The sequence below is a fragment of the Epinephelus lanceolatus genome, chromosome 20 (genome assembly GCF_041903045.1).
Source record: "Epinephelus lanceolatus isolate andai-2023 chromosome 20, ASM4190304v1, whole genome shotgun sequence".
NCBI classification, from domain to species: Eukaryota; Metazoa; Chordata; class Actinopteri; order Perciformes; family Serranidae; genus Epinephelus; species Epinephelus lanceolatus.
The window spans coordinates 4,216,972-4,230,753 of record NC_135753.1 but is presented as its reverse complement, the minus strand read 5'-3'; the positions used below and the strand labels follow the sequence as shown (position 1 = coordinate 4,230,753).

Genomic DNA, 13,782 nt, shown 5'->3' with positions numbered 1-13,782 from the left:
TGAAAGTGTATTCGGTGTCGGTGCCGCTGCCGCTGCTTGTGCTTTGTGCATTGTCAGAAAAAAAGAATCTTGGGATATGGGAGGCCGCGAAGGATAGTACCGGCGCATCCTCCGAATACAGGGAAAAGGACGGCGTATTTGTCAGCTGCATTCGGAAGAGCCTTCGAATTTGGAGGAATTGGGACGTAAGCGGCCTTCAAATTCGCTCTTCAAAGGATGCAGACCCTGAATTGGGACACAGCTCCTGAATTGGGACACTATGTCCAGATGTGTGACACCAACAGGAAGATGTCAGCTGGCACCGCAAGGGAGCAACACTGAGTCTGAAGGCGTTTCTCAATACTCAAGTTCAGGAGTTCGGACTTGTGGACTTGGCAAGTTCGGACTTTTCAAGTCCATGCGAGAGTCCGGACTTCCCAAGAACGGGAGTACGGGAGTACGGGAGTACAGGAGTACAGTCATTTCTGCTTTTGGAACAGCAGCGAACTTGATGATGTCACCACCTCCGCTCGCCTTGGCTGTTGTACTGTGTTGTATCCATGCATTTAGAATAAAACAATATAAACACAGCCCAGCCCTGCGTCTTTTCACTGTCATTGTAAGAAATTAATATGTATATGTCTTAACGTTTCAACATATAAAACTGACACACAAAAAGATATAAATAGCCGAAATATTTTCATAAAATGTCTTATAAAACCTTTTTCCCGCAGCTGGCTTCTGATCATATTTAATCTATATCCAATTCTCGCACCTGGCCTCTGATTATTACCAAAAGTCAGGTGTGGGGGGAAAAGTTTGTGGAGAGTTGGTGGTTATTGTGATCATGAGCATTGAGGAGATGGAAATCAAAAATCAATAACGGACATGGATCGGAGAAGGCCTCTTGGTGCAGTTATTGCAGCAGGATTGCTGTACCTGCAGGCTGAGGAGGAGGCTGCCCTGCTGAGGAGGCTGATCCGAGAAAGAGAGCGGAGGATGAGGATGAGACGTGCTATGCTTGCATGTCTCAACTGTTTGATATGTTTGTCCAGTTGTGGACAAAGTACCCAGAAAAAGTAGTAATATCACAACAAAAAACAAAAACTCAGTCACAAGCAAAAGTGCTGCATACCAAATCTGATTTGAATAAAAGTATCTGGGTATTGTCAGCAAAATGTAGGCCTACTTAAAATGAAAAGTTAAAAGTACTCATTATGCATAGTGACCCAATTTCAAATGTAATCATCATACATCAATATGTATTGAGTATTAATTGATCAATTTACACGTAGGCTACATGCAAGCAGCATTTAAATGTTGTCATGGTAGAAATAATTTGAACACCTTTCACTGGTATACTAGTCTAATTTATAACAACGCACATCAACTTGCAAAAACGAAACTTACAACATATAAAACAAACTATCTGAAAAGTAACTATAGCTATCAAATAAATGTAGCTTGAGTAGAATGTACAGTATTTCCCTCTAAGTATAAAGTAGCACAAAATGGAAATACCCAAAGTACAAGTACATCAAATCTGTACTTAAGTACTTGAGTAAATATACTTAGTTACTGTCCATCACTACATTTGTCTCATCATTATGCTTTCTGTCTACATTTTTATGGAGACTTGACAGTTTACTTGGTACACCTAGAAAAAAACAAAAGCAGTTTAATATTGTATTTAGTCTAACACTTTATTGAAGTTGTAGATTGTGGTGCTGTTGAACTGTACAGATTATACTGACAGCAGTTTCTCATTTAGCCTATCCTCACCAATATAAATGTAATCAAACAGGTCAGACAGGAAAATTTTATTCAGCCACACTTCAGACATCAGGTATACAGTTCATATCAGACAATCAATATTTAAAATGTTGTTAAATAAATACTACAATAAATACAATTGATCTTTAAATACAATAAATGAATTACAATAAATTCTTAAAATCATTATTGAATGGTAAAAACACATAAATAAGCAAAAGAATACATACAAAGAACAACTAAATTAACAATCTTACAATATTTAATAATATAATAATATATCTTATATAGCCTACTGGGAATGAATACTGCTAATTAGACATACCCCAAACGAATTACTTTTCATATTTAACCACTACAGAGATATCAGCAACAAAGGTTAAAGGACTACCCGAGAGAGGCTGCTCTTGGTGGGGCAGCCTGAGCGCTCATACACACGTTTATTATCTATGAGCGCTGACACCGCTGTCATCTGGCGGGACCTTACATTCAACTGGGCTCTATATTAATACATCGACCAGGGGTCTGAAGTTTAAACTACGCATGAAAACACTACATTCTGTGACAGAACAACAGTAACATATCAGTAATTACGACTTACAATTGTGCGCCTTTCCCTCACTTGCCATTTTCCGATGATTGTTGCGAAATGCATGCTGGGATACCTGGCTGTCTGAAGTCCACACAAGTCTGCTCTGATGCATCCCTTGTAAAAGGCATAGGTATATACGTAAATAAAAAATGCAGCTTTACATACCAAAATATTTGATCTTATGTCGATAAAGTAACAGTAATAGTTCTACAACACATTTAAACTAAACTTTCCCCATGTAATAAATATTCTTTTTTCTTACTAGATGTACAATGCTCACCATGATGTCATTTAATTATTAATTTATAAATGTTTATTTACATTTTAAGTCACACAATGTGCAAATAATAGTGTATCAGCAGGGTTGTGCCGAGCTGTAGTGTAGTTACACATTCTGATTAACAAATGTTGGTTTTGTACAAGTGAAAATAAATGACTTAGAGCTGCATGTTTACACAAAATTTTGCTTTAATCTCATATGTATAACACCGCAGTGCTCATGGGAGCCTGGACACAGAACTGTTTACATTATTAGGTCATATTTACAAAAATATAATACAGAGGGAGTCACTCCGTCCCTTAAACGGACAGTCTGCCCAGTCCTGTCGAAGTCCTCAGGTCTTAAGTGACAACTGCAGATGACTGAGGAGTCACTCGGGACAAAGTCCTTTCTCCTCACTGCTGCTACCCATGCCCGTCCTCTATCTGTGTTTTTTGGGAAACTACACACAAAAAAGTATGTCAGAAAAACGCAGTTCCACATAATTTGTAGTTACAATTCAGGCCACAAGTTAACTACTAACGTTATGCTGCGTTATGTCACGTTGGTGCCATGAAACAGATAGTTGACAATTTGGAATAACACATACACCACAGCTGTTTGACAAAGCATCATAATTTTACAAGTAATATTATATAAATGTTAACCTTTTTTCTTTAAATTGTGTGACATAGCGTTAGCTTAATTTGGCATTAGGACCAGATCAGGACAGTTACTTTACTTGATTAAGGTTAGCTTAAAAGAAGGATCACTTTTTGAGATATTTATCTCATTAAACATTTTCGTAACAGTAAAATATTGTAAAACAACTTCTTACCTGTGGAATGTTATTCCCTTCTGCTTGGTTTGAACACTTCTCTCGTTCATACACCCAAAAGCAGAGCAAAAATGTGGCATTTTTGCCAAGTCTGACACGGGTCTGAACCTGTCAGAGCACCTAGGCAAGATGGCGGCGGTATTGACGCAGCCCACAAGCCAGGGTGCGGCATCTATGTTTATCTATGGGTAAAAGGGACGTGGCGAGAACACATCCGGGCATTTGGACTGAATTTGGCTATACTAGATGTGAACTTTGAATTGGAACAGTACTTGGGCTGTGACTGATGACGTATCACAAGTCCACAAGAGCACAAGTCCGCACAAGAACGCATATTGAGAAACGGCTAGAGAGAGGATCACGCCAGGGCCACATTGCCAACTAAGTGCTGCGAAGCGCAGCCAAAGACGGTGAAGAAAACCAAGTCGGTCCACTGCGAGTCAGTTTCCTGTATCAGTATCACGTGGGGTTCGCGACCACCACGCCCCTTTAGGAGACTAACAGCAGGTCCTGAGTCCATTGACTTGGAGAAATGAATGTGATTACAGATTATGGCCGATTCTTTCGCCCCATAGTCACGGAAGCAAATACTGGACCCATTTATCACAAGCCACATATCTTCAGAACATTCCGACACCAAAATGGCAAATTTCAGATGGACAAATCAGGAGAAAATTTACTTTGTTCAAGACCTGTCTCTGTCTTAACAACACACTCTCGCGAGATCTGGCAACAGATATCTCCTCTCTGGTGCTGAAATCAGTGCAGTTTCACCAAAGATACTGGATTAAAAAAATAGTTTTTCCAGCAGATATATGATTGAGCTAGCAAAGCAGTTTTGTGTTGCTATGTGTGGTATTTATTCAGTTTTGGGAAATCACGATGTCTAGAAAGCATCAGTGGCTGCAGCTGACAGGGACAGCTAACAGCAGCAGCAGCAAAGCTAACATCAGGACGTCATCTGTTAAAAGCCTCCTGTTGTCGGATACGACATGAAACTACTCCAGTTAGCTCAATCATGTTGTAACTAAGACATCCACTGGAAAAAATATTTTTTTTTCACGGCCATCTTGTAGTAATCCAGTATCTTTGGCGCAGCGCACTGAAATTCTCGCAGACACGCATTTCTCCATGCAGGTCGACAAACTGCTCCCAGCTGTTGTCTCCATCACATTTGGGGCTGTTTTTCCATCATGGGTAAGTAAATAACCTCATAAAATTATACGCCATGATTTCCTAACAACTGTACATGTATGTCCACTTCTTAGTAATGAGTATATAAACACACACACATACATACATCGCATTTGTCAAACGGGGTATTTTATTTTGAAATTTGTTTTATTCTGAAAATTAACCGGATGCTTTTGTTGTTCCTTTGTTTGACTTCCTGCCGGGCTTGACACATTCGCTCGCGGCTCGCGCAGAAAGTAGACCAGGCGCCGAAACGATCGCTGGTGTGGATCTATGGTGTGGATGACACAATCGGTTAACATGGGCGCCGAAAGGAAACTGGCTTCGCTTCTCGGCGCTTCGAGGTTATTCGCAGCGCTTCCGCGGGCGGTGTGACCCTGACATCATGAGGAAGTGAATCAGTAAGGAAGTGTTCAGTCAGTGGGTTAACACAGCAGAAAGAAGAAAACGGGTGAGTGTTCATCAACATTATTAGGCTATAATTATTATTATTTTAAAGTGTGTGTGACTTATTGACAGTCAAACAAACAGGAAGCTGCCTCAGTGAGCTCACAGCTGAGGACAGACAGAACAACATTCAACACAACAAACTGATCAAACTATTCCAGCAAGAAAACGCCATCAAACAACACAACTATAAAAATGAATTTAGTCTAGATATTCACCCAGTTACTAAAGAAACACACACCGAACTAATCCTCTTTGGACACACAGTTTGTTGAGCAGGAAACTGAAACCTCAGAGGATTCAAAAGTTTCCACATACTGCCGAGTCTCTGCACATTTTCTGTTTCCTCATTCCTGCAGTGTGTTCTGAACTCTGTTCTCATGTTGACATTTTTAATCAAGCCTTTTTTTGCCTCTGGCTGTTGTTCTTGTCTCAACATGAAGAAGAAGTTTTGAAAGTGAAATTCCCCCACATCTTGAGGATTTCCACACTGTCTGTATGGAAGAATGAACACTGAGAGAGATCAGTTTCATCATACAGGAAGTGTCTTGAAGCTGCAAACAAAGGCTACTCCATGTATTCAATAAATTTCAATCAGCCTGTTCTGAACTTTTTTTCTGTGTTGTTCCACTTTATGGCCCATTGGTTTTATGGAGTCAAATGTTTGGATTTCTTTATCAGAGTAGGTTTATTGAGTTAATACCAATGTCTTGTCGAAATTTGATTTTAACATTGGAAATTTGTTTAATGAAATTTTCCCCTGTTGTATGTTGAAAATTATTACAAATCATTGAACCCTGTTTTTAAGTAGGTTTTACAGCGTCCCAGCTTTTTTTGGAATCGGGGTTGTACAAACTCCTGAGAGAGAGCAGATATCCAGCTATTTAAGGACATTTCCAAAGAATCATTTTACATATAGACACTGAAAACAAGACCTGCACTGAAAAAAGAAATGATCTGCCTCTGTTTTGATATTTTTTGCACCCTGATGTGTTTTTCGGTGAAAATCTTAAGATTTGTTTTTCTTCCAGTCAGTTTTATCTCAGTGACAGTTATTTTCATTTTCCACTTTGTGTCATTGTTTTGGTGTGGAGGGGAGAGGAGGGGTCTGAGGAGAGGAGCCTCCAGCATCAGCACACAGCGAGTATATGATTCATGGCTTTGTTTTAATCCACGGAAGACATGTAGTCACAAAGTTTTAATCAAGGTTCAAATCTGAGGGATTTGTCTTTGTCAGTGTCATCTGAGGTCACGTCCTGTACAGTTATGTGTAGGGAAACTCATCCAGGACTTCTTTGGTGATGTCACATAATCAACAAGATAAATGTAAAATAAGATGTGTAATACAGAGTCGTTATTGTTTGGTATATTAAATGTTACAAATGATTGCATAAATATGAGTTCTCCCCTCCACGCCGAGTGACAGGAAATGAAAAATAATAACTGTAATAACAATAACCTTATTTATATAGCACCTTTAAAGTTTACTAGTTTACTGGAATGATAAAAGGGAAAGGGTCAAACTTCATACATGAATAAATCTAAAGAATATGGTGGATTACACTACTAGACTTACAGAATTATTTTTATGCTACACAAATAAGTATCATAATGAAATGGACTAATGTTAACAAAAAATCAGTGGTGCATGATAGAAAAAGAGCTGGCTCCACTTTCAATAAAGACTTTACCCTTTATAGGTAAGAAAGGGTGGAACATATGGATTAATAATACTCTGTATTTAACTGGATACAAATCTGTCATAAACATCAGATAAATAGCAAAGTACTTCATCTCAGGGAAATGACATGAAACCCCCAGTTTAAACCAAACAAAATGGACAATGTGTTAAAAGGACAGCAAATATATTCAGAAATACTAATTCACAACTATGCTAATTCCTTTAAAGTTATATCAAATAAATTTAATCTAGTACACTCAATTTTAGAAGCTATATCAACAGTTTTCTAAACAGGTAAGGCAATCAAAAGCAGCACCCCTTAACAAGATTTATGATAAAAATTATATGAACACCAAGAATACTCTGCCCAAAATGTATCAAATACTACAGGGTAATACTGAAACACAAATACAATCAGGTCAAAGTTCAATGTTGAGCTTGACAGACAGTTAAAAGGGAAAGACTGGGGGAAAATCATATGAACCAATACAGAAAACTTTTCAAACCGGCACAAGCCTACTGTGTAGTGCATCTATAAACACTGAACTTTATAATGGCCACTCAAATAATGTGTATAGAGGCACTTCACACATTATTAAATTGAGAAAACACTTAATATACTAACTTACTTCTTAATATAGTACATAAAATGTTAAAATCTGTACAATAGTGAACAGTTAAAATACCAACCTATAGAATTATTAATAATTCAAATAGTATTGATTTTAATTTCTCTATTTGTTAACAGTAAACAACTATTAACTAAAGTTAAATCATCATGTTTTCTATTGTACCGATGTTATCTCCCCACCCAGTAGTTATATCATAACTAAGGGATTTATCCCCATCTGGGGTAATTGACATGGGAATTAATAATCTTTAAGACACACCACCAACGACTAGGAGGTTGTTGCTGGCTCAAACTCGACCGGATCGGGGGGCAGTTTGTGACATTCCTCGGGGGTTTAGTTGCCTGCTTGAACCCGACAGAGTCGGGGGGGGTGGCGAGATTCAAGATTCAAGATTCAAGATTCGCTTTATTGTCATTTTCACTGGGTACTAGACACAGAAAAAACTAAGTACTGTTTCTCCATCAGTGCAACCAGTGCATTAAAAGTCAGTAATAAATATAAAAAAATAAAATAAAAAAAAATTAGAACAAGATAGTAGAATTTAAAATCACACAACGTACTCATACAGTCACAAATAAAGTGCTGGTAGTGCATAGAGTCCAATCTGTTGCCCTGACTAGCTGTCAGGAAGGGGGGTGAGTGTGCAAGTGTGGGGAGGGTTATCTCCACAGTTAGCCATTGCGAGGTGTAGCAGTTCGCAACTGTGGAGGCTTCCTACTGGAAGGGCCAGCATATCAATGCTCTAGAACTCAGAACCATTCACCTGGCCCTCCAGCATTTTCTCTTGAGTCTGCAAGGCCACCACATGCTAGTAAGAAGCGACAGCACAGTGGCAGCAGCATATGTCAACAGGCAAGGGGGCCTAGGCTCTCCAAACCACTGCAGAATAGAGTGTGCCAGTAAACCTGGAACTCCGTTAGCGCTTTTAGCACTTGCGGTTCTCTTTTCTAAAAGTCAATACGTTTTTTGAATGGGATTTTGGTAAAATGCCTCAAATAAGGTCTGTGTTTAACAAAAGCTTAAAGCCACAGTGTGTAGGAATTTCTCCCATCTAACGTTGAAATCATATATTGCATTCAAACAGATGGCGCACTCTAGCGCCTCACTGTTTCAAACACGTATTGCAACAACTGTAGCCGCTGTGCACCAAAAAGCTATGATAACACTGATGAAACCATGTCATCCGATACTACATGGAGTATTCATTCAGGCTCCTACACAGACACACGCGACGCGAGTTGACAAACCCCCTCCTCACCATGCTGGCTGTGTTTACAACGTAGGACTGTTGGGGCGGATGTAAATTGAAACAAACCAATCACGTCTTGTCCTTTGACAACTGACAAGTGGCTCAACCTCACACACCTCATCCCTCTCCTTGCATTACTGCGCCGCTAACAGCTGTTAGTGGCCAGCGGCACTACTGCCGCATAACAAAGTCCCACTCTTTGAGCATAATGCAGGATCATGTATTATGCAGCATCACGGGAGACGGAATCCTCGTCGCCAAGAAAGTGCAAAAGGGAATCAAAAAGGCAGCGTGACCGGCGAATTAAAAAAACAAGGGTCAGCATTGGGGTTGCCTTTCCCAGGTGGAGAGAGCTGATGAAGGAGAAAGGTAATACAATCACAGGCCAGCGCTAACAGCGGCTAGCGGCTAACAGCTAACAGCAGCGCAGTGATGCGAGGAGAGGGATGAGGCTGTTAGCGACTGGCCGCTAACAGCGGCTAACAGCCAACAGTGGCGCTGGCCTGTGATTGCATTACCATTCTCCCTCAGCAGCTCTCTCTACCTGGGAAAGTCTACCCCAATGTGGGCCTTCGTTTTTTTAATTCGTCGGTCACGCTGCCTTTTCTATTCCCTTTTGCGCTTTCTTGGCGACAAGGATTCCGTCTCCCATGATGCTGCACATGCATGATCCTGCATTATGCTCAAAGAGTGGGACTTTGTTTCAAATTTGCCAGGGTAGTAGCGAAGCGCCTCTTGCTCCTCTCCTTCGGCTCCTCAGTCACGCAGTGCTGGCCTGGCTCTCAACGAATGTTCTACGACATAAAACATGTCAGTAAATACCCTACTTGTGAATTTTGAAGCTTTTACGTGTCGTAAAAAAGGCGGTTGCTAACAAGTTGCTCAATACGACTACAAACCCTGTCAGGGACATTAAATGTCATCACCCCCGTACAGGCGAGAGTGCTGGCAGTCCGCCATTACAGCTTCTTATTAAGCTTAAACAGTCTGTATTACATTGTCATTTTGTCTGGGAAATTTTCAGTTACCTACATGGCAATTCTCACTTTCCTGCATTCACATAGGCTACATTAATTTAAGTTCACCAGTCATTAATTATTTGCAAGCCTTTAATTGTCATTGTTCAGACAGTCTTGGTCCATGTTACTATCAAAAAGTACACGGACCAGTCTTAAATCTTGAAAAATGTTTTCATTACTTCAAAGAATGAACGACATATTTAAGTTTTTGGCTTTTGATATGCAGACATATTTTAATTAAATGGTTCAAACATAGGCTACATAAGCCACCAACATAGGCTCGTAGCCCTAGCCCTTAAAATCATATGAGCATTTTCAGCAGATAAATGTGAAAACTGCCTTTGAGTGTCAAGCTCTGCACATACATCATTCTGCACAGTGAGGCTCAAACATTCATCTGTAGGAACAAGAAGAAAACACATTTTTGAGTGGAGGAGGATTAAGTTATTGTAAACCATGGTTTTTCAAACCTTACAACCTGCACCTGACCCCCTATGAGAGCCAAGCCATCCCGCAGCGCCGCTGTCCGAGGTGCTGAACAGGTACTGTAGGCCAGATGCTGCAGAGAAATCCGTATTAACAAGAGGCAGAATAAAATAAAATAAATCCAATTAAATGACATATTTGCTGCCTCAGAGTAATTCTGTGAACTGACAAGGAATGACCAGTGTGTGTGTGTGTATATGTGTGTGTTTCTGTAAGTTATTTCTGACTTACTCAGAACGCTGCTCTGTCACTTTCTGACCCGCCCCACCCGACCTGCGGGTTGCTTGTCAACACACGCATCACTATTGGCAGGTGTATAAGTAAACAAACAAACAACAACAACAACAAAGATCATTATTCAGTCTCATATTACATTTGTGGGAAGTTATTTCAGTTTAGATTTTCACCTTCCCACATATGTAATAATTTCCTGCAAATGTAATAGTTATTACATTTGCGGAAAATTGTGTGTTACGTTTGTAGTAGGCAGCTGCTATTACGTTTGTGGGAAATTTATTACATTTGAGGGATTATTACATTCAAAGCTGCAGATTTGTATTATGTTTGTGGTTTATTACGTTTGTGGGCTGTTTGTACGTTTGCGGGTGTACAGTCCGATTTCCCCATTATACAATGTTTTTTAAAATAAAGCGGCTGAAATCAGTTGAAAGCTTAGTGGCGGTGACATAAAGAGTTGTGCGACCGTGGAGTAGTCATGTAGTCTATTAAAGCCTAACGTTAGCTTTTTACTTCTGGCGATCGCATTTAAGCTTCAAATGCGGTATGAAAGGTGTTCATATGTGAAGATTATGTCGCTGAACAAAACCTGTAAGTATCATAAACTTGTGTTAGCCACAGAGCTTATTTTCTGACATAATCCAAATTGCAATGCAAAAATCACATTCACTTTCTCTTCCGGGAACCAGCGCGATGCTAAACTTCCGGGTTTTGACGTCAGCTCTGGCACACTCTATAGCACACAGGCTGTGGACCTGGGCATTGACATGGTTCCTGCCTCCCAGGGCTATGCACAAACCAGGGGGCGGACCTACTCTCCAGGGGAGGCCCAAGTCCAGGGGACCGGAGGTGGTTGGGGAGATCTGGCACCGTTTTGGCAGAGCAGTGACCAACCTGTTCGCAACCAGGGACAATGCGCATTAGGGTTTAGGGGGTTTTGAGCCTGTGGAATCAGGCAGCATTAAGTGGCTGTCTCTTAAAGTATTTTTTCTCTTGGCAGTGACATCACCCAAAAGAGTGGGGGAACTGTACGCCTGCATTCCTGTCAAAAGAAATCACAGACTTTCATTTGAATCAGTTGGTGGAGTTGCGGCCCTACAACCCCCCAAAGAGGGTGGTGAAGGTCGAGAAGACTCAAATCTCTGTCCTGTTAGAGCCTTAAAGGTCTATGTCCGGCGCACTGCAGCATTTAGAAAGACAGAAACAACTCTTTGTCTGCTTTAAGGCCCAGTGCCAGGGCCAGCCGGTGTCAAAGGCTAGGCTGTCTCGTTGGGTCGTGGAGACAATTCAGCAGACTTACAGAGGTGCTGGCATGGTGCAGGCCTTGTGGCACGGTCCCACCCTCTCAGAGGTCTGTGCAGCTGCTACATGGTCAAGTCCATCCACATTTGCCAGATTTTACTGCCTGAATGTGGCTGCTGGTACCTCCTTTGGGGAGCATGTGCTGGGTGCCACCTCACAGTAGGCCATATAATTCCATGCCCCTGAGCTAGGGGGGCGCCTTACCCAGCCAGGGTAATGTCGTATATTATTGTCAGTGGCCTGGCAGCAGGCTGGCCAAGTGAGCAGTCTTCCTGCACCCAACCCCAGCATCTGGCAGGGTTGGTCATGCTTATGGTTACGTCTGACGCCTGGGCAGTGGTTCAGTGGCACACAGCGTCTGGAGGTGTCACTTACTGTTGAATGTGCAAGATGTTGTACATTTGTATATGGGTCATTGGTGTTTTTTCATGTACATATACACACTTATCGGGTATTTTCTGTTGTTAATGCACCTGGTGGCGGGGACGTCTCATTTGAGTACTGTGGACCTGCATCTGCTCTGTCTCCTGGGGCCCCTGGGTGTGTCACAAAGGGCTCCCATAGTTATGATATAACTACTGGGTGGGGAAATAATCTCGATACGATAGAGAAGGTTAAGTTACATTGTAACCTTGGTTCTCTGAGTGAGGAGATTATCTCCCCAAACTCAAGGCCACTCGATACCCATTCCAATCAATGTTAATCAGTGGGTGCATGGGCATGATGGGGCTTTTATTGCCTGGCACATGTGGGCCATGTAAAGTGATGTGTCTTAAAGATTATTAATTTTCCATGTCGATTACCCCAGATGGGGATAATTCCCACAGTAATGATATATCTACTAAGTGGGGAGATAATCTCCTCACATGGAGAACCAAGGTTACAGTGCAACTCAACGTTACCATTTATTTATGATGGTGTTACAGAAATGTCTAATGAAAGAAGTGGAGTACTGACTGGGTTTGATTAAACTGTGTGTGCCTACTGTTCCTTTACCTCTCAGACAGGTGAAGATGAGTGATGTGGAGAAAGAGGAGGACAGAACAGAGTCTGCAGTTTTCAGCTCTCTGTCTATGAAACGTGACCAGTCCAAAGGTTGTCCTCCAGTCTCCAGTAATAAACCTGGACCCTCAGACAAAAAGTAAGACGCTGTTTCTACTGTATGCTTAACATATTAGGGTTTGTAGTAATAGATAGTCGTAAAAGTAGTGACATTAAAACATCCAATGGTTATGCCCATTCACTTAAATGTTTCTGTAACACTTGTCCTCGACTTACATTAGCAAAAAAACAACAAAAAAATGTTCTGGTCAGATACATTTGGATGTTATTTATTTCTATTTAGACCAAAGTTAGGCTATGCACTGAGCTTTATAATTAAAGCATAGTTTCTAGCACAGGTGTCAGGACTGGGTCTAAATTCAGCTTTCTGGACAGCTGGTACTTTTGCTGTGTCATGTTCATGAACTCTGTTCATGAGCTGTGAGCTTTGCAAACACCACATCAACAACCTTTTAGTTACGGGGTAGAGGTTCGTGATTTGACCTTCATGAAGTGTATGGTTTTGTTCTATTAATTTAAGAGATCATCTCTCACATTCAGACAATGGTTTACATTTATGATGTAAATAAAATTTGATTTGAAAGTGAATTTAGAAACATCAGGATGTGAAAAGAAGAGACATAAATATGTAGGGGAAGAGTTGCATACATCTTATGAGCTGTGGGTTGGTCACCACTAATGTGATGTGTTATAAAGAATGTGTTTACATCCACAGAGGAAAGAAGAAGAGGAGTAATGTTTTTGTGGAGCAACTGTCCTGCTGTGCTTTGTGTCAGGACGTCCTCAAGGATCCTCTCTCTACCAGCTGCGGACACTGGTTCTGCAGACAGTGCATCACCTCATACTGGGACCAGTCTGCTTCATCAGGAGACTCCTCCTGTCCTCAGTGTGGAAAAAGATTCAGAACAAGAGCTGGACTGCAAATGACCTGTCAGATCAGCACTGTACAAAGTGAGACTGCACATCTGTCTGCTGATGTCTGAAAAAGAAAGTCTTTTTGTGTTGCAACAGTAGATACATTTAAAAAAATCT

At 41.0% G+C, this 13,782-nt stretch overlaps 1 protein-coding gene across 9 annotated transcripts in view; it reads left to right on the top strand.

Annotated features, from left to right (window-relative positions):
• Positions 1 to 4,824: 4,824 nt before the first annotated feature.
• Positions 4,825 to 13,782, top strand: part of LOC117264751 (NACHT, LRR and PYD domains-containing protein 3-like) — a 51,445-nt gene continuing 42,487 nt past the window's right edge. For 6 of the 9 annotated variants that reach the window (XR_013488295.1, XM_078162991.1, XM_078162992.1 and 3 more), the window contains exons 1-3: positions 5,718 to 5,764; positions 12,692 to 12,829; positions 13,466 to 13,701. Coding sequence is in view for 8 of the 9 variants with exons in the window: in XM_078162991.1 (XP_078019117.1) it covers positions 5,733 to 5,764; positions 12,692 to 12,829; positions 13,466 to 13,701 (406 nt within the window). In the remaining variant the exon portion in view is untranslated. Of the gene's footprint in view, positions 5,087 to 5,525; positions 5,659 to 5,717; positions 5,765 to 6,156; positions 6,227 to 12,691; positions 12,830 to 13,465; positions 13,702 to 13,782 lie in introns of those variants that run through there. The other 3 variants (XM_078162989.1, XM_078162988.1, XM_078162990.1) reach the window with 3 other exon arrangements.